Raw genomic sequence first — 21,590 nt, forward strand, 5'->3', positions numbered from 1 at the left:
GTAAGCAAGTAGCAACTTAGTGTAGGAAAAAAATTTTTGAAGAAAAAGTAAAGGGTTCGGGGTTAGTGGCTGACATGTAACATGTTCACGTGTAACATTATATTTTATCTAACATTGTTACTCATAATATAATATTATAGTTATATACTGTATATTTTCTACAAACTTAGTACATTAATGTTAATACCCTGCAATCTTAAATTTGAATAACATAATATTATTATTTATGCTTATATTTATAATGTATATGTAAGAATTAATACTAGACTAACTTATCAAAAAAAAAATAATAATAATAATACTAGACTACTAGTATGAGCTTAATAATTATTAACAATGCATATGAATACTAAATATGCATACTACTTATATAAAATAATAAGATACTAGTAATAGTACTTGATAAGTGATAACTATAGGTAAGAATAAATACTTTTGTACTAATACTGTCTATATGTAAGCATAAATTTTTGTATGACATTTGATAAGTTATAGTTAATATTGTATATATATTTATATATATACACATATATCATACGTACATAACATATGTATTCATCGTAAATTCTATATGATATATATAGTATATGTAGTGGGCTATATAAATAATACATGTATAATATAATGTATATATAATTATGTATATATGTATAAATATATACGAGTCGAGCTTTATACGAGTTTGTTTACATTAAACGAGTCGGGCAAGCTTTATACGAGTTTGTATCATTTAATAATCGAGTCAATTCATAGTTCGTGAATGGCCCATTTAGTAATTGACTTGAATCCAATTCGAGCTTAATCGAGTTGAGTTCGATCTGCTTGTTGTTTAGCCGTGTTCACTTACAGCCCTAGTTGGAGAGGGCTTCAGGGTAAACCCCATATTGTTGCCATGTGGAATATGATTCATGTATGCCTTATGTGGTGCATTTAGTTGAAAGGAATGGCCGGAGTTTTGAAGGCTGGGAACACTCTCCAGAAGAACTTAGATTTTTATTTTTACATGCTTTATTTCTATGGGCTTCCGCTTTTGTTCTCAATAGGGGTAGTTTTCATGGCTTCCTTGTATCCATTTCTAGTTTACAACTTGTAATTAGGCATTATGTTATGCATACTTCCCTGTGTACTTGGAATATGCGTAGTTACGTGATTCAATGAAGCTTTATTCCTTTTAGCTAGTCGGGCTTACCAGAAGCCTTAAGTTACTTAGAGGTAGCTAATATTTGTCATTCACAAGAGCCTATACTTTAGGATGTTTTTTGATGACATGGAACCTCACCAAGTGACCCCTCCGACACACCCATGGAGAATAAATCTTGGATACATAATCCCACCCACCAAAACCGTGTATCAGGTAATCCAAGCTAATTAACTCCTAGTGTGGAATTGAACTCAAGATTTCTAAGTCTAGAGCTCATCCTAAGCCCGCTCTTTAACCACCAGGCTGCACCCTAACAAATAAATATACTTTAGGAACTTAATGCCATGTGGAAAAAATCTACAGAGGAGAGGTAGCTAGAATTTGTAACTAGAATTTCTCATTTTCAAGAGCCTATACCGTAGGAATCATTAATGGGATATTGTTCCTCTTCCAACCAGTAATTGAAACTTGAGTTTGGCCAAGCAAATCTTGTTTATTCACAGCCCTTATCCGATCCTTTGCAATATCTCAAACATTTCAGCATTCGTATCAGAAGTGCAATATATTTCATTCAGTTACAGTTTCTATATATCCAATATTTTCAGACTTTTTTCAAGCATTCTCTATGTTTCAGGCTACAATGTTGATTTGCTTGCTAGAAAACACCCAATAATGTCTTGTGGGTTGAAAAGGGCATAATTCAGGAAAAAAATGCAAGACAACTTACTATCATAAGAGTCCAATCTTTAGATTTTCATTCAAATGGTGTGGAAACAACAGGCTTGGTGCTCACTCAATGTCTTTGTATTCTCTCGATGGTTATAGATACACTTTTACATATCATTCAACGGTCTATTTTCCTTATTTTGTAAACTCCTTTCTTTGTACTAGTTTTTACATAAGCTCCTAGGCATCTAATCAAGCGTCTAGTAAACCTGGTTGATTAAGATAAATTTACTACAACGTCCCAGGCTTGGACATAATTATTAATAACTCCAACTTGCTAGGCCACGTAGATATTAATCTGTCCTGGAACTATTGAAGCAGCTGGATGCAGCACTCTATTAGGTAACATTGCAAATTCTGATCCCTTGTACTCTATGCAGGACTACAATGAAGATGGGAAACTTTCCTTCTCTGAATTTTCTGACTTAATTAATGCTTTTGGCAATCAACTAGCTGCTGACAAGGTTTGGACTTGATTATTTATTTTCGTGTTTTAATCCTATGTGACTTGATTATTTATTTTCGTGTTTTAATCCTATGTTATATTATCTCTATAAATTGGGATGCAGAATGCTGATTTTAGAGCAATATATTGTTTTTGGTTTTCTGTAGTGACAACCTTGTATTGTTCTTGTATGAGGCCAGAAAAGGAACTATTGGCTTCTGATAATACTAATTCTCATCCAGAAGTTCTGAATTGATACTTTTTGGGCAATTAACAGACTTGGGTTGTTTTTTCCCCTCCAAGTCCTCAAAGTCAAATTGCTACCTTATAATCTTTGTTTCTTAAAATAGCACTTCTAAAAAAAACTTTGTTTCTTAAAATCTTATCCATCTTACTAATATATTTTTTGGCTCACTAGAAAGAGGAGCTCTTTAAAGTGGCTGACAAGAATGGTGACGATGTTGTCAGCATGGATGAGTTGGCTGCCCTTCTTGCTATTCAACAAGAAAAGTAATGATTCATTTATAGGCAATAAGATTAAAACATAACTTTTTTACCTTTTCCCCTTTGATACCTATAGCTTTCATCTCTTTGTATGTATGTCATTTCTCATGGGGATATGAGGTAATTTGGTTATTGTTCATGATTTTCTCTACAAAAATGATCATTTCTCAGAAATACAATACCATGACTATCTTCTCTCTCCCTCTCTTTTTATTCTTCTTTGTTATTCTTCTTTTATAACACGGACTAGGATTCCATCTTAACCATTGGTGGGGTTAGCAACTTAGCATTGCCATCTCTCTGTTGGTTTTTGTCACTTTCTGTTCAGATGTTGTTACCATTACAGCTCATGCATCTTGTTTATTGTTTCAAAATGCCCCTTGTATTATTGACAATTTTACATTGTCCTCGTCAAGCCCAATTTCTTAGTTATCTAGAGTATTGGATCTTCTAAAGTTTTGATACAACTACAGAGGCCTATTTTTCAGCAGTGCATATGTATGAAGCATGCAGCCTTCTTAAGTTCATAACTTCCAGTTATTAGTCATAGATTCTGAATTTTGTATTCCATTTTCTTGCATTTCAGGGAACCACTAATGAATTGTTGTCCTGTTTGTGGTGAGATTTTTGGAGTTTCCGATAAGCTGAACACTATGGTTCATTTGGCTCTCTGTTTCGATGAAGGAACTGGGAACCAGGTCATGACTGGTGGTTTTTTGACTGAAAAGCAGGCTTCATACGGGTGAGAACCTTGTTATATACTGCTTTATCTAGCAGGGCTTTGTCAATGTTTACCCTGTAAAGTTGATTTTCAATACCTGAGAGTCGGGGGGAAGGAGGGAGGGGAAACTTTGTCAATGTTGACCTTATGAAATGTCTAATCATGCTTTATTTTGGTATGATGCCATGATTATGACTGGCAAGGTTGAATTAAAAAAATCAATTTATTTCTCTGTAGGTGGATGTTTAAACTAAGTGAATGGGCTCATTTTTCATCATATGACATTGGCTTAAACTCTGGATCAAGCGCTTCCCATATTCTGGTATGCTTTCTTTTATAGTCTTGGTTTTTCTCTGTGCAGTCTATTAATGTTTAGGGTGTGCTTATTTCATAGAGTTAAATTGGTTTTTCATACCAGTGTTGCGAGAAGAAATTTCTTGTGGCAACATTGTCTTATCTTCCCCCTTATTTTATGAACCCCCATCTCCACTAGGAAGAAAGATAATGAAACAAATATTTTCTACTAATTACTATGCTTGTCGTATCGGTTAGCTTGGTTATTGCATATGCTAGAAATTCACAGGGAAGAAAGAGATTGATTTAGAAGAGAGTGTATGTTTAGAAGAGATCTCTTGGAGGAATCACTTTAGAAGAAAGCGTATGTTTATAAGAGAACCGGGATGTGGTTTTTTTGGACCAGACTGGACCGAAACTAACTGAATCACTTACATATAAACTTTTTAAATATTTTTTTTATATATTTAATATATTATTTTATATAGTAGTTGTATAAGTTAATTATGTAATTTTCTCTAATCTATCACCATTGACTATATAAAATGTAAAATAATGTGTTATCAATTAACTACTATATCATACGATAAATCATATGATAATATATGTTATTATATGTTTATATATACTCTACTAAAGTACTAAGTTAGTAGCTATTAAAGTCATAAATATATTTATAATTAATTATTTTTTTAATGAGTTAGTTACATAATTCACTTTAAAGAGCTTACTTTATTTTGATTTTACTAATTTAATTAATTAATTTTTATTAATTTATCTACCAAAAAATGAAAAGAGGAAAAAAAATGTTCTTAGCTCATATGGACTGAATTGGACCGACCGGACCAACAGCTAATGGTCTGGTCCGGTCCAAAAAAAGGTGGACCAAAATTTTCGGTCTGTGACCCCAAATATTATGGTAAGAAACCCAAATAGAACCATAATATTTTCTTTTTACTTGTAAAAAAAAAAACCCAAATAGAACAACTTTTTTGATAAGTAAGATAAGTCTTATTGACAAGCATAACAAGGAAGTAAATGGGAGTATACATCAAAGCTCCTAGTTAGAGAAATAGAAAGGAGCGAAAGTCCTGGAAACTTAAACTAGAGGGGGCATAGAGTGGCTGACATCCAATGGGACAGTGGATTAATAACAAAAGGCTAGAATTCCTCAATAGTGGGTAAGTTGTAATATTTTGTTGTGTATCATAATTCTTTCAGCATCTACACTGTTGATATCATTTCATCACATCTCCATAATTCTGGACTCGTAGTTTACATTTTTTTTTTAATCAATTAATACTCTATTGCCTTTAGGTTTTTGATAGGAAGACAAAGAGGCTCGTGGAAGAGTTAATTGATGGAAAGATTGTTTTGTCGATGAGAGCTATCTACCAGTCAAAATTTGGTCTTGGCCTAATTAACACAGGTATTGTGTGAAGCCTGAAAATGTCATAACGAAAATCAAGTTGTGGAATATGTATTAGGATTATCTGCACCTGCCTCCAGAACTCAATGAAACCGTACCTGGATTGTTGAGGATCCCTATGCTATTATCTGCCTGCTAGTTTGCTTTAGTTGCTCCCTAAATTCTATGAAATCGCTGCCGTTAATCATCTAATTAACTCGACTAAGCTTTTATCTTAACTGCTTGGAGGTGATAGTCTTTTTGTCTTGCAATTTTTATCTCGTGCACTAGCATGACTTCTTCCTTTCAGATGCTGTCTGATCTAGTTGATGTTTCTAATCCTGTCCTTTTGCTACCTTTAATTTCTCAAAATTTTTTTTCTTCTCGTTCTTTCCAGTCTTGCCAGTCAAAATGCATGGCTTGTTATGTGGTTAAATCACTCTAGCATCTTCTTTTTTTATAGGTTGAATCACTCTTCACATCTTACTACTATCTTTTGCATTCTTGTTTGATTCTTGGCTGATAGTGGGTACTTCTTTAATTATATGTGCATAACAAAACTATATCTGCTCAGACTATGACATAAATCCATTTTTGTAAATGCCTTTTGCTATTTCAAGAGCCAACAGAAAACCACATTATATACACAATAGTTAATCTGTTGGCCTTGTAATTTATGTTTGATTGGGATTGGCCTCAATCAGATGTAAGGCTAGTTCAGCCTTGTTTTACAATCTTCTTGTTCTTTCTGGTTTTTTTTTGACATTTTCACCCTTTCTCGCATAAAAATATTTGTTGTTTGCAAATTTCCTTGAAGCGTCATTTGTTCACAGGGGCAAAGGAGCTCTTACAGAGGATCTCTGAAAAGCAGGGGAAGAAAATGAATTCTGCCGAATCTGCTAAAGATATACCGAAGTTTCTTGAGTTTTTTAAGGCATGATAATATCTATCACTCAATGAAATGTTATGATTCTTTCCTCTTTGGGAACACTACAATTTGGTTTTGTCCGCATTAAGTTTATAATTGATGCAGCCACACTTGATTCAATAACACGAGCATCCATAGTGGAGGCTGTGCTCGGTGGGGATTCCTTATGGATGCTTAAGCTTTTAAAAATCAGAGTTTACCTTTAGAGTGTTTGGTTACTGCTTCCTTTGTGGTTTTAAGGAAATGGCTTGTATGAACCATATATGAAAAAGGGTGCCTTTTGCTCTTATTGATGAAATTTCTTATCCAAGAAAAAAAGCATGAAAAAGGAAATGCCTCATTGTGGACTGAAGGCTTTAAGTGTTTTGCCTTGGCATGTATATCCTTCAACATTTTCTTTGATACATCCTTATATCAAACCTGTCACTTGCCTGGATAAATTCATTGAGCTATGGCTTGCTTAGAAGTGATTGAATTTAACTACACACTTCTTATAAACGATAGGATTTAACCATGATGTTGCAGGATCAAATAAATCGGGCTGAAATCAAGCACCCAGTGGAGTATTTCAAGGTAGGTTTGGACTTCAAAACAAATGGACTTCATTTTATTTTCACACAGTAATAAAGCCTCTGCTTCTTTCTTCACCACTAATTGAATTTTAACCTTATTTTTTTCACTTGGATTTTGTGCTGATTTCTTGGGTGAGATGTGTTAATGGATGACAGTTACGTATGAGATGTAACTTTTGTCTCTTAGCTTTTCATCGATAAACATTGATACCAAGTTTCGTCTCTTCACGACTAATATCTGTGTTGGAACCTGTTACCAATTTTTTAGAGGCAAAATAAGAGCTATTTATTTGTTCTGAGTTTTCGACAGTAACATAAGGCTGCTATTAGTACTAATTATGTTAAGCTTCTGTAAAAGGGTTTTGGCATTTGAATCTTGGATATTTTAAAGTACGTGACCACGGTGCAGAATTTGTTGATGTGTTTAGTCCATTGGCATTCTGTTGATCACATTCTACATGATCCATTTGGAGTCTTTTGAAGATTGCTTCTATTGTCTTTGTAGATGAAGTTTCCTTTGTGTTTATCTTATTTGTCAAGTCTCAATTATAGAGGATCAAGCGAGTTGGCCTCTGTTTTTTGTTTGTCATATAATAAAAGAATGCTGTTGTAAATACTCCATTCCTAAACTAAAAAATGGAGCTCCTCCTCTCTGGTGAGATCTATGTCAACCTTTTCAGAGCAGTCTTGATTGTCTGTGTTGAGAAGTCCCACATGGCTTAAGAACAAACTCAACCTAGTCTTTATAAGGAGTTACCCCACTTCTCCTATGAGGCATTTTATGGGGAGAAATTGGTGTTTCTATATGGTGTTAGAGATAGGTTAACCTATGACCGATGATGGACTTCTGCGATCTACCCACGATGATGGTACCGGAAATATTGGTCCACACGTGAGGGGGCGTGTTGAGAAGTCCCATACAGCTTAGGAACAAACTCATCCTGGTATTTATAAGGAGTTATCTCACTCCTCCTATAAGGCATTTTATGGGGAGAAATGAGTGTTTCTATAGTCTGCAACTAAATTCAATTAGTTTGGATCATTATTTTCTTGCCAGTTTTTTTCAATCCACGACTTGTTCTGCATCATCCCTTATTAACTGTATAAATCATTTTTTAAAACTGGAAACGGAATAAACTGGTGGAAAGAGAATAAGTCTTGATTTTTCCTCAGCTGCCATTGAAAGAGAATCAGCCTGTTTCTTTTTATCTAGCAGTTGAACGGTGATTTCGTAATCAGCTTTTTTAGCAGCTTTGAAATTTCAGTCTGTTGACCAACATAAATTATTGAACATTTCTTGTAGACTTTTAATGAATTTTTCATAAGAGAGTTAAAGCCTGGTGCAAGACCAATTGCCTGTGTCGGACGCGATGATATTGCAATATGTGCGGCTGATAGTCGTTTAATGGCGTTTAAATCTGCCGATGACAGTCTAAGATTTTGGATTAAGGTACTTACTACCACTTGGCATCGAAGATTTTTGCATCTAGAGGATTTATGAAGGTTATTGAGTACTTCTTGGTTCTCACATTTGGTAACAGATATTGTAGTCCATTTTTAAAAGGTTGACAATTTCTAATATTCGCGACAAAGACCAGTTTTATTAGATATATAATTTTTACCCACTTCATATTAGCTTAAATTTTTGGAATAAGTGCTAATTTATCATGTTATTAAAGTGGAACTTATAAAAAAATAGATATATCATATTTATAGATTGGATGTTCTTGAACCTTATCTTTGCTCCAATTTGAACTTTTCCAGCAAATGGTAATTTGGTTATTGTATTGGAGCTTAGCATTCCAGGTTGAAGCATTTGAGCTTCCTGATACAATGCAACACCCAGTATTATATCTAAAAATGAACAGTTAACAAAGGGTCACGTGAGGAGCCACCCAAAGTAAGTCATTTTCCAGTAAATTCAAATTATTGGGGATGGTTATAATTTATCATAATAAAAAAGAAGCTTCCTGAATATTTAGGGCCTGTTTGGGTTGCGTTAGTAGGCTTAAAAAAATGCTTAAATAGCCTTAAAATCACTTTAATAATAAAATCAAGTTGTTTGGTTGACACATATTAAAGTACTTTTTAATATAAAAAAGCAAAAAAACTACATTCCAGGAAAAATCATACACACTTTTACGGATATTGCGGAGCACAGTTACACTTTTAAAAAAATGTCAATGGGCAAAAATACCCATATAACTTTTACATAATTACAACTTTGCCCTTATCTTATGCATAATTGTATTATTGTTTTATTTATGCATCGTTGAAGAAATTTGTTCATTATACTTACTGAAAATTCTATTAGATTACTTTTGTTGTTTTTTTATTATAAAATTTGATTTCTATCAAGGATATGGTCATGATCTTTAAAAAATGAAATGATCTTTTATGTCATTTCTACATCAAAAAACACTTTTTTAAATTTGTTTCCAAACAAATATAACATGTTTGAAAGTGCTTTAGAAATATGGTTTTCAAACAGTAAATAACTTTTTAATAGTAATGCTTATTACTTGGGTTCTGCAACTATAAGCCTTAAGCTAAAAGCTAAATTATCCACCACAATCCCAAACATGCACTTAAACTCAACATGTTTTGTCCAAAAAACTTGTTTGAATGAAAGAGTTCTGCCATCTGAGGATTGGAACTACACATTTCAATGAGGCTGTATCATCGTGCTTGCAATTTTCATCATTAGGTTCCAGCATCTAATCCAGACATCTAGCCACACTTCATCTCTCCCAGCTACTTGTTATATAAATCACCAAGGAAAGTCTGGATGTTGCTTCACTAATGTGTAACTTGCATTGAGGGAGCGGGAAAACTTGTTATATACGTCACTAAGAAACTGTAACTGTAACTTGTTTATGTTCTTCAAATTGCCATACTCCATGCACTTATTCTTAATATATTTCTTGTTTAATTTGATGTCTGGGGTAATTTTGTTCTCATGTCATTGGTTAATATTAGGGTCGTAAGTTTTCAATTCAAGGCCTTTTGGGACAAGATGTATCTTCTGGTTCTTTTATTGATGGAGCCTTAGTGATATTTCGTTTGGCACCCCAGGTATTTCTCAAAATCTTTCCTTATTTACATTGTACTGTGAATGTTTCTTAAACTCAATCCAAATCAACTTTTAAACTTCAACACCTATCAATTGTTTCAGGATTATCATCGCTTTCATTTTCCAGTCTCTGGAACTGTTGAGCAATTTGTAAACATACCTGGATGCTTATATACGGTACATGGACAAATCTATACTATAAAAGCCACATTCTATTTGTATTTGTTTTCTTGTTTGTCGTCAGAAATCCTGGCTTACATTTCTTTTTACCCAGGTTAACCCCATTGCTGTGAATAGCAAGTATTGTAATGTCTTCACTGAGAACAAGCGAGTGGTATCAGTTATTTCAACCACGGATTTTGGAAAGGTTTGTCGATGCAATCATCTGTCTTTGAATTTTTTTAAATATTCTCTCATTTATGATGATAAAACCAAGTCCTACTTGAGTGTCTCCCATGTATACGTCTTGTGTGCATGGGCCATGCCTATTGACTTCATCAATAAAGTAATGATAAAACCAAGTGACTCATCAGATATAATTTCTGGTCATGTTCTATGTTATTTAAATTATTTCAACTGTAACATTGCCTTGCACATCACTTTCTTATGATCAGTTTCTAGCATTGTTTCTGCTCATCTGGTTTCAAGTTTGACCACACCCTTGTAATGTTGGTTTCATTTCCCTCAGAACTTGTTATGCTCAAGTTCTCAAAATTTGAATTGAACGTGATAAATTGGGTGGCTGCCAAGGCATTTTCCTGATACCCATGTTTGGTCACATTCTTCTGTCAATCTTATAGTTCATGGGTCTTCTCCCCTTTCATGTTCACATTTTTTTAAGCTGTGTTTGCTTGGAGAAATAAGTTGTCACCTCTACTTCAGAAGTAATTTTGAAATTGAAGGCAACTGCAGAAGTGGCAGTTCAAGCTTCATGTAGAGTTAAAGAAAGCGAACGGGTGGCAGGATCGGCTTGTGCTTTCTATATTTTTTATTACTTACAAAGAAATATAGTTATTGTTTATATAGGAGAGAAATGATCAGTTTATTCCTTGCAAATCCTGGAGAGATATATTAGAATATCAGTATCGAATTTTGGCTACAGGTGGCATTCATTGCAATAGGAGCAACTATGGTTGGCAGCATCACCTTTTCAAAGAAGGAGGGCGACCATGTCAAGAAGGGAGACGAGGTTTATGATTCATAATTTGATCCTGTTTATTTATTATTTTTGCATTGAAGTATATCATCTTGGTTTTCTGATTGGTATTTTATTGTCTTGTACAGTTCGGATATTTCTCATTTGGTGGAAGCACTGTTATTTGCGTTTTCGAGAAGGTTGGTAAAAGAATGCTTGAGTTTTAATTTTAAAGTTTATAAGTGGTATAAGTTCTATTTACTTTCATTTTTATATCCTAAGAAGAACAAATACAATTTTTTGAGACATTTGACATATTAGTCATTGATACTAACTTATAAAAAAAAAGTCATCGATACTAAGTTTTTCATTATTAGAACCATACTCAGGTTAGTACGTAAATGGGCAAAACAAAAAAAAAAAAAAAAAAAGAAAAGAAATATGCATTATGATCAGGTAGCACTCGTTTGTATTCATGAACTTGATATGTATCTCAGTTTTAATTTTTCAGCATTTGACCGAAGTTTTTGCACTTGGAGTATTGTTCTCGGTTTACAGAAATGATATTAATTTTCAATTTTATTTGCACACGTGATAAATATTTTCTCCAAAACTAATGATTTTGTTAAGTAAGCCAGATTGTAATTGGCTGAGTTTTCATAATTTTATTGTATCTTTTTCCTATTTTTCAATCAAGTGTTATATGTTATGTGTACTTGGGCTATGCTTTTCGTGTTTCTAACAATAAAATTTTCTACTACTAAAAAACAACAAGGCTGTTCTGAGGAATTATATTATTGACTACATTTTGTTGTCCCATCCCTCGTAAATGTATTTGTAGAATCCTGTGCAAATCGCAATCATCTTCATATGTTCTCGCTGTCTTGCCAAAATATGCCTCCCATACATTATTATGATTTAGTTTTAAAGATATTAATATGTCTCATTTTCTTTATATGATACTTTATATGTTAGTTTCAAAACCTAGAGCATTCATTTATATATGTGTATATATATTTTTTTTTCTTTTTTAATTTTCCTTTTTCATTTGTTATGGTGATTCTCTCAACACATTTTATTGAAGAATTAATTGCACAAAGTAAGAGTGGTTGAAGAATAGATTTAAACTGAAATGTAGAATCCTTTACTCGTCACCCTACAAGACAATGTTGATTCAAGAATGGCCTTGTATTAGGAAACTTAGGAAAAGAATACTGTGTTCCCTTTAATTTTAGAGTACAATATTTATAATGGAATTTATAGCTTTCTAGGTGAAACTTCTGCGATATCGGGAACTTAATAAATAACTTTTGTGTAATAATGGTGATGACTTATGGCGTCTATTTAATGTTAAAATAGAAATTGTTAAAACTTTCTTCTCGTCTTCCTATCAAAAACTTTCTTCTTGTCTTGAATTTTGTCATAGTTCAGTTTACAGTGACAGTAGAGGGTCGAAGCCCTGGTGGGCTTGGGTAGGTTGCTGGAGTCGGCCTGTGGCCTTTAGTATGTAATTAGCTTGATAAGTGGGGGTTGGGACATGGCCCACTTTCTACTTATTACGTCTGTTATGCTTATGTCCTTTTTTTTTTTTTTTCTTTTTTAGTGTGTTGGCCCTTGGCCCATGAGTTTGTTAAGGGTTCTTTCTAGTGGAACATCTCTCTTGTAATGGCATGCAAAAATTGAATCAAAGTTATTTTCTCTTTCCTCATTTTCTTCTTCTTCTTTTTTCTGGAGGTGCTCCCCTCGAAGTGAGCTTTCCTTTGTGTATTTTTGCCAAACACTTGGGGTGTGTTACAAATTGATATCAGAGAGACACCGGTCTCCATGCTATCAAGAATTTACAAAAATATGCAAGAAATTCTTGCATCACTCTAGAAAATCATGGAACTAGTAGAGCAAACAGTGTTATGGCGGATGGAGATCTAGGGACGATCTAGAAGTAGAGTAGCGGAAACAGACAACAACAAATTCGACAATTACATGAAGAACACCAAGATATAAGTGGTTCAGCTTGAACAATAGCCTACGTCCATTGGCGGATTTGATCACAAGGAATTCACTAACACAAAAATGGAGTACAAGAGAGAAATTACTCCTCAATCCTAAAACCCCAATACACCTAATGAGCTCTCAAATCTCACAAAAGGAGTTCTCTCTCTTTTCTCTCTGTTTTGGCCACAGCTCTCACATCTCTCTCTTTTCCTAAAGGTAATAACATTACATATATATAGTGGGCGGCGTGAGAAGACCTAATTTCCATAAGTTCTCTTGAACGGAGTGTCGAGCGTGCATCGAGCAAACATTCTATTTGACCTTTGCTCAAGCCCACTTTTCGCTCTTGCATCGAGCGAACTCTTTGTTTGAGACTAGCTCGAGTGACAATTGAGCGAACTTTTGTTATGGCATTTTTTCTACTGGAAATCAAGACACCATCCCAACACAGGAAGGCCACAAAGAATTCCAGCAACATTTAAAGGAATTTGCGAACAACTTTATAGAAAATTCTAGCAAGTTGCAGGACCAGATGTGTGCAATACAGGAAGAAGGAGAACCTGCATCTACGGTTGAAATCTCTATGGTTGAAATAGCTGGAATTGTGGAGTCTGTCAGATCAGCTATTATGGCGGAGGAGTCCAAAGTAGGGGTGTTGGCTCCTGGGACAGCGGTGATGACGACATACGCCAGCAATGGCAGTGCTGAGCCAATGTACATTCACGCGTCGCCGTGGCCGCTACGTTTAAGAAAGGGAAGAGCTCGTCACGGGGGAAAGTGTTGTTGAGGCCCAGCCTCAACCGTAACCTCGACAGTGAGGCCCAGGCAGAGGTAAAGGCCTTGAAGTTCTACGAATGACTTAGAGAAAAGGCCGTTGAAGTGCTTATTGAAGAGCTGTCAAAGGTTGAGGAGAAGCTGAAGTTAATAGAATCTCTTCTTGAAAGCAAGGATATGGAAATAAAGAAAATCAACGATGAGAAGAAAGCTTCCATGGCAATTCAATTTGCTGTTGAAGCCACTCTTCGAAGGGTTCATGTAATCTTTGGTGGAGAACAATGGAAAAGCTTCTTAGATTTGCAAGTTTTGGTAGATAAGAGTTTCACCCCTCGGTTGCTCGATGTATTGCCACCTCATTGCCCTTTGATAGAGAAAGAGAAAATAGAAATGGCCCTGAGATTCCCTCCTCGCCTGCCACTTGTCGTGCTCTGCTTTTGCTCTTCTGTGATCGTGGCTCACAAGGATGAAGAACCAACAGCCAAAACCATGGAGGATTTCCCTGGGTATGTCAAGGACTTGATGGGACTCTCTAGTCTCTCTGACAGAGAGGATGCCGTTGGTAACATATATGCAGTGACTTTATCGGCTATTGGCCAGTGTGAACTCAGGGGCCCTGCAAATTGGGGCATGCATACGTGACCAGGTTATAAAAATGGGTTTGGAGGAGAATGTATTTGTGGGTACCTCTATTGTTGACATGTATAGCAAATGTGGGAGAGTTGAAGTGGCGAGAAATGCATTTGATTGCATGAAGGAGAAGAATGTAAAGTCATGGACTGCCATGATTGTTGGTTATGGAATGCATGGCCGAGCCATAGAAGCTCTGGAAGTCTTCTATAAGATGATTACCACTGAGGTCAAACCAAATCGTGTCACTTTTACCTCGGTTCTAGCTGCTTGCAGCCATGCTGGTCTTTTGGCATAGACCATGAATTTGGCATAGAACCTGGGGTAGAGCATTACGCATGTTTGGTTGATCTTCTTGGGCATGCTGGCCATCTCAACATGGCTTATGACTTGATTAAGGAAATGAAGGTGAGGCCTGACTCTGTGGTCTGGAGTTCCCTTCTTGGGGCTTGAATTCACAAAAACATTGAGCTCGGTGAGGTTTCTGCTAGAAAATTGTTTGAATTAGACCCAATTAATTATGGAGTTCTGGGGGCTTTAGGGGATAGAATTTTGGAACAAGATGCTGTGATTGTGAAACCAAATAGTGAAGTGATTCTTGATCAGAAGCCCAGAAGTATAAGGATTTGGTGAGAGAAGAGAATCTGTTTGATGAAATGCTTGAGGAGGGTTAAAATCTGATAATGTCACATTCTTGACATGCATTAAAGCCTATGGGGTGTTAGGAAACTTTGACGGGTGCTTGAATGTTTTTGAAGGGATGAAGGCTCTTGATGCGAAGCCTAACTTGGTTATATATAATACTTTGTCGGATGCTATGGAAAGACCTAAAAGGCCTCAGCAGGCGAAAGCCATTTACAAGGAAATGATCAACAATGGATTTTTCCCGAGTTGGGCAACATATCATCTCTTTTAAGGGCCTATGGTAGAGCGCAATATGGTGAGGATGTGCTTAGTGTGTACAAGGATGCCAAGAAGAAGAAGAAGAAGAAGAAGAAGGTGAGCTTCATCACTAAGGTCATGCGGAGAAATATTATCGTTGAAGTATTAATCAGCTTGCTGTGCCAGCAGTTCTTCTTAATTGTGATGGGAGGCAGCTATTAAAACTTAGTGGTTCTGATGCAAATGTTGAAGTTCCAGTTGCATGCATCATATTGATAGGCCTGTTTGCCCTTCAACATTATGACACTCCCAGTATGGGGTTCTTGTTTGCTCCTCTAGTTTTGACATGGCTTTTGTGCATTAGTGGCATGGGGATATATAACATATTTCGTTGGAACCCTCATGTCTATCGGGAATTTTCTCCATGTTACATGTCTCAATTTTTAAGGAACACTGAAGGCAAAGGTTGGATGTCCCCGGGTGGAATTCTTTTGTGCATAACAGGTTCGGAAGCCATGTTTGCAGATTTTGGACACTTTTCACATATATCAATCAAGATTGCTTTCACGTCTGTTTATTCAGATTTGATTCTTGCATATATGGGGCAGGCTGCATATCTATCTGAGAATCATTTAATTGAGAATGTTGGATTTTATGTGTCTGTACCTGGGAACTTAAGATGGCCTGTTTTGGTAATAGCCGTCCTTGCTGTTCTCATTGCGACAATGGCAGTCTCAATTGCTTGGATGTTTGGCAGAGCAAAGTCCAGCGGCATAGAACTTCTTCTTGGTATTTTAATTCCGAAACTGAGCTTCAAAACAAGACAGCAGGGTGTTGAAGTTGTGGGTTGCACTATTATGCCTCAATTTTTTCTTGCACTCGGCTCCTGTGCAATCAAGGGAGATTGACCATAGCAAGAAAGGCTTAATCCAAAAAGTAATAGAAAGTTCAGTTTACCCACACAACTCAAACAAGCATACCCGCACCCACAAGGTGCTTTGAAGTGAGAGGGTTTATTACAGTTCAATTTACAGTGACAGTAGTTGGCCGAAGCCATGGTGGGCTTGGGCAGGTTGCTGGAGTCGGCCTGTGGCCTTTAGTGTGTAATTGGCTTGATAAGTTGGGGTTGGGCTGTGGCCCACTTTTCTACATATTACCCCTGTTATGCTTATGTCTTTTTCTTTTGTTTTAGTGTGTTGGCCCTGCCCGTGAGTTTGTTAAGGGTTCTGTCGGTATATGTAGTGGAACGTCCGTCTTGTAATGGCATGCAAAAACTGAATCAAAGTTATTCTCTTTCATCATTTTCTTCTTCCTCTTTATTCTGGAGGGGTGCTCTCCTCGAAGTGGGCTTTTCTTTGTGTATTTTTGCCAAACACTTGGGGTGTGTTACAAATTTTGCATTTCTCCAATATAGAAAAAGAAAAATGCCTCGAGAATTTGGGGTTTTTTGCGCATTGCATTGAGATGCATATGCGGAAGTTTTTCTGAATATAGCCATCTTGTAAAGTATGTAGCTTAATCCGTGCGGCTTTCTGCAGGATGCAATTGAGATAGACGAGGACCTCCTATCAAATAGTGCCAGAGCACTGGAGACATTGGTTTCTGTTGGAATGAAGTTGGGTGTCTCTAAAAAGAGGCTCTCAGAATTTGCGTTGCCGAATTTGCAAAGCTGTAATTTAGGGGAGTGAGATCATTCATTCTTCTATGGGATACCTGTTGAGTAAATTTAAATTTGTATATTTTTACTTGGACTGAATTCAAGCCAGAATCTTCTTTGCAATTAATCGCATGCGTGTTACTTTTTAAGGATACGGTACTTGCATTATTATTTCTGTTTTTTCCTTGACGTAATAATTAATTGAAATGGAATAGTAGTTTTTTACAAAAAAAAAAAAAATTACAAGAAGAAAATTCTTGTATATTACACATTTATTTTATTTACATTTTACTGTGTTGGTGTGACATCATTCATCAAACTTTAAATTTATTATTTTGAAAAACAAGAATTTATCTAACATAATTAATAGTCAATATCACATCAGTATATTGTAACAAGAATGAGGCTAGATAACAGTATATAGCAGAACACTATAAGTTATATTTGATTTAGTGCTAATTATTAGATAATCTCAAAATGAAGATGATATGGCATTACTCTCATCTTATTAGACGATGTCATTATTATAATTACTTGTATAATTATAAAATTTTAATAATATGGAATTGGTTACATGTTGGCATATACGCTTGGAGGTAGATTTTGAACTTTAATGAGGAAACTAATTAATGTACCCACAACATATATGTACGCGTATATACGTATTAATGGTTATGCCACCTATAAGTTGGTATGTAAATCCATCATTTAGTATTTGACTCGTTACATTTATAAAATTAAGTACAAAACATTATTAATATATTTTTTTATGGCTGTAAGGCTTCTATATTAATTGAGTTAGGTGTATTAGTAAAACATTTCAAATATTTACTCGAATTTGAGAGCTTCAAGTGATAAAAAGATATACATATAAAATGAATCTTATATATTGTTCATTTAATGCTACTTGAATATTTGTGCAGATAGAAATAAATATTGTAAGGTTTACTTGATGCATTTATTTTTTCTTATTTGAGGAGGGTGTAGTAAGATGGAAATATTTTTATGTTTTCTTAAGAGTAATGTACTAATGGCAATGGCACTATTAATTACAAAGATATATTTTCCCCTTATCATACCGAATGCCTATCTATACACGAAACAAAAAAAGAAGAGGAAAGACAAGTGGCCGGAGAAGAGATAAAGGATCAAACACAAAGGTGAACTGTTACAAGCAATTAACAGAGAAATTAGCCTCAGTACTACTAGCTGTGTGTGTAACCTCCCATGTTGTAAGGATTGTGGGGCTGTATCTTTGTCATTCCAATCTGCCCTTGCATCCCATCCCTTGCGTACTGCTGCCACATCAACTGTTCTTCCACCAACAGTTTCTGCTTTTTCTCCATCTCCGACATTTGCACATACGCCGGGGCTGGCACTGCTAGTGACGCCGCAAATGGATCTGCACTTGTCGTAGAAGTTGAACCACCCTCTGGTGTTGGCGGTGCCGGCAATGCCAGCATTGCTGGTTTTCCGGTTGATCCAAGTGCCACGCTACTCGCACTCCCAGTACTCGTCCCATAATCTGGCCCGGCCATGGCTGCAGTTGTGGCCGACTGTTTATACATGCCGTCAAGCAACAACATGTCAAAACCGCCGCCAAGTGTCGCCTTCTGACCTGAGAGATTGCTTGCTGATTGAACCAACGTTGTCTCCCAGTCTGTTTTCTCGTCATTGAAGGCCTCCCAGGTAAGAGCTGGCGCTTCGTTTGTTGCCGGTGGCGCAACGCCATCAAATAAGGCTAAGGCTAGTTTGTCTGCATGTTCTTCGCTTGTTATTGCGTCATCTCCTAGGTTCAACAGATCACCCTCTTGTTGTGTAACTTTGGCTTCCTCGCACTCTTCTTTCGTTTCTTCCTTTTTCTCTTCCTCAACTGAGGCTTCAGTGAAACCCTCTGGTGGTGGTAGAGCCTTTATAGCGTTCATATCTTCTTCATTTTTTTCTGCAGCCTCTTGATCAGTCTCTTCCTTTTTCTCTTCTTGAGACTTTGGTTTTATGCTTTGCGCCAAAGCCGACTTCTCTCGGATGAACTCATCCATGAGCTCAAGTTTCTTTGCGGTAATTTTCTCAAGTTCAGGGAATTCAGAAGAACGCCCAATTCCGGTACTGTTGCACCAGGCGTAGAACATTTCAAGCTCGTCAAACTGCTTGCCGACACGGCAGAAGACCTCGTAGACCCTCACGCAATCGATGACCTCTAGCTCCATGAAACGGTCGACTAAGATACCCAATATTTCTGTTATGTCGTAATATATGTGGAAACTCTCTTTCACAATAGGGTAGAGAGCCACAATCACAACCCGGTTGGTCTTTGCGACACCTGTTTCAATCCAAAATTGATATTATTAGTTAATCTGAATGCTTTAAAAGATTTCGATTCTTGAATGAAAAGCTCAAACAATGATATGGTTTGTCGATCAATTGGTCGTATATCATGACAGTAAAGACGCAAATATATATCATGTGGTAAATAATACAGACCTGCTGGGCGACATGCTAAGAAGCGTTCGAGGAGCTGTTGCAAATGTTGTACCCTAGAAAATATAAGCTCAGTCCTCATCTCACACACCGGTGTGGCTCTTGGACCAGCATGGTTGGCCATGGCCTCCTGATCATGATCATGATCTTCGTGATCAGAACAGTGCCCACCGCGTTTCCCCCGCCGGCTTTGCATCCTAAACTCAAGCCGTTCGTCGAGGTAAAGTGCATATGTGCGAACAAACGAGGAATAGTCCCATGAATTGGATTGGGAAGAGTCGCGAAAATCTGACATGTTGAGAAGACGAGTCCCCTGTCTGGTTGCGAAAAATACTTCTTGCTCATATGCAGGATCTCCCTCTAATAGTAGGCGTTGAATCACCATGAGCGTCTTAAGTGCGACGATCCAATTCCTGGTCTTGTTGAGGCGCCTGGAGAGGGTGTTGACGCAAGCACTGATGAAGGCACGCGAGTAGCATGTCAAGCTGAGTATCTCACGAATATGCCTCTCCTCAGCCGGGTATTCATCGTGTCTGGTTGCCTTCACAATGGCAATGTCAAGGTCGGCCAGGGAAGCGCTGCTTCCTACTTTTGCAAGGCCTATGCTGGTTGTGTCCTTCACTGCTCCTAGAGCTTTTCTGATCTTGCTCGCTCCCATGGATTTATTTCACAATTGTTTGTTTTGACTCGGTGAGGATGATCTGATCAGAAAGGGGGGAAAACAGATAAATACACCTATCAAGTGATTCGAAATTTGTTAAAAGCCATGTATGTAGGAAATAGCTAGGATCGATGATCATCACATCAATTAAACAAGCATTTTTTATTCAATTCTCTGCTTCTCTTGCAGGTGTGATACTCCTGTGGGTTTTCACCCTAAAGAGAAAGCCATCAAAGTACATATATATATGTACATATACATATCTTAAACAAGTTGATCAGAAAATATCCTACACATGATATATTGTACATACATGTATCTTTTACCTGCCGGCATACACTCAATATCAATTCATATTATTTTACAATGATAGTTGGGTATCATGCATAATCAGTCGCTAGATAGGGATAAAGAGGCAACGTATTTATACAGAATTGATTATTTTTTAGGATGAATGTTCATGTGTATCATATATATATATATATATATATATATATATATAGATATATATAGTCTGTGGCTTATCCAGTCCAGGGACACCGCTAATGCATGTGATGAGCTATACAAAGGGAATTGATTTCTTATATGATTGAAATACTGTTTAAAAAGCACATGAGATTGAAAACTATTGGTGTACATGATGAATATTCCATCAAAATAAATATATATGCATGCTTTGTACCTAAAGGCCGAGAGATTTATAAATTTCTTACCCAGCGGTCAAAAGATTGTTCAATGGATGCTTAGAAGAAAGAGATCAACAGGCCGGAAGAAAAGTAAATCTGTAGCTATATATCTTCTCCTCTTTAATTTGTGTCTGTCTCCAGCTTAGCTAACCTTTCCATTCACCATGTATTAGCCGTGATTGGAGCATAAAACTTCGGGGACTCTGGGGGAGGTAATCATCCATGTGGCGTGTAAGTATTCCATTTGCTAATTCAAGGTCCTTCATTGTTATACTAGTCTTAGAAACTCGTACTTTTCAAATATAAGCTATATTAATTAGAATATACTACAGATATATCTACATGTTTGTTTATGGATTAATAATATTCCCGCTAGCAGCTTTAACAATTATCACATCTATGCCGTTGGGCATCATAAACGTACGAGAGCATCCATGCACAGAAAAACCTAGCTCGAAAAATGGTGAATGACTTTTCCTAAACCAACAACTTGTGGTTAATGGTTTCGATCAATGGTACATATATGAGACGCATAGAAATCATTAATGGTACGTCGTCACTGCTAGCTAGGTTTTGCATTGATAACGTGATTGTCTATCCAGCAGTTGCTTTATTTGTTCGGATAGAGAAATGATATACCTACATCAAGTTACACAACATTTTACAGTGGCATTAATTTTTTCCTTTTTCTCACACAAGGGGCTTGCGTTGGGGGAGACTAAAGTTTAAAATTGTACAAGAAAAAAATTGGAAATATGCTCAAACCCACGTCGCACCTCACCTCGTCTCTCCCAAATTTTAAATCCAAAATCTGGCCACCACCGTCCACATCGGTATTGTAGAGAGTTTTCTCTCTGAATAAGGCCTTCGATGAGCTCCAATC

At 36.4% G+C, this 21,590-nt stretch overlaps 2 protein-coding genes across 2 annotated transcripts in view; one reads left to right on the plus strand and one right to left on the minus strand.

Annotated features, from left to right (window-relative positions):
• LOC121255383 (phosphatidylserine decarboxylase proenzyme 2-like) overlaps nucleotides 1-17,031 on the plus strand; it is a 32,792-nt gene extending 15,761 nt beyond the window's left edge. Inside the window, exons 8-21 of the mRNA XM_041155678.1 lie at nucleotides 2,248-2,331; nucleotides 2,731-2,822; nucleotides 3,403-3,558; nucleotides 3,775-3,859; nucleotides 5,149-5,260; nucleotides 6,073-6,173; nucleotides 6,693-6,740; nucleotides 8,043-8,189; nucleotides 9,719-9,814; nucleotides 9,915-9,989; nucleotides 10,087-10,179; nucleotides 10,915-11,001; nucleotides 11,097-11,147; nucleotides 16,764-17,031. Coding sequence (XP_041011612.1) covers nucleotides 2,248-2,331; nucleotides 2,731-2,822; nucleotides 3,403-3,558; nucleotides 3,775-3,859; nucleotides 5,149-5,260; nucleotides 6,073-6,173; nucleotides 6,693-6,740; nucleotides 8,043-8,189; nucleotides 9,719-9,814; nucleotides 9,915-9,989; nucleotides 10,087-10,179; nucleotides 10,915-11,001; nucleotides 11,097-11,147; nucleotides 16,764-16,913 — 1,377 coding nt within the window. The 3' untranslated portion in view covers nucleotides 16,914-17,031. The remainder of the gene's footprint in view (nucleotides 1-2,247; nucleotides 2,332-2,730; nucleotides 2,823-3,402; nucleotides 3,559-3,774; nucleotides 3,860-5,148; nucleotides 5,261-6,072; nucleotides 6,174-6,692; nucleotides 6,741-8,042; nucleotides 8,190-9,718; nucleotides 9,815-9,914; nucleotides 9,990-10,086; nucleotides 10,180-10,914; nucleotides 11,002-11,096; nucleotides 11,148-16,763) is intronic.
• Nucleotides 17,032-17,567: 536 nt separating this feature from the next.
• Nucleotides 17,568-20,018, minus strand: LOC121255519 (putative clathrin assembly protein At4g02650). Its single transcript, XM_041155884.1, has 2 exons — nucleotides 19,364-20,018; nucleotides 17,568-19,202 (listed from the first exon to the last, which is right to left on the minus strand). Exons 1-2 carry the CDS (start codon nucleotides 20,016-20,018, stop codon nucleotides 18,088-18,090), a joined length of 1,770 nt encoding a protein of 589 aa, XP_041011818.1. The 3' UTR covers nucleotides 17,568-18,087.
• Nucleotides 20,019-21,590: the final 1,572 nt, after the last annotated feature.

This window comes from Juglans microcarpa x Juglans regia, chromosome 3D, assembly GCF_004785595.1.
Source record: "Juglans microcarpa x Juglans regia isolate MS1-56 chromosome 3D, Jm3101_v1.0, whole genome shotgun sequence".
In the NCBI taxonomy this organism is placed as follows: Eukaryota; Viridiplantae; Streptophyta; class Magnoliopsida; order Fagales; family Juglandaceae; genus Juglans; species Juglans microcarpa x Juglans regia.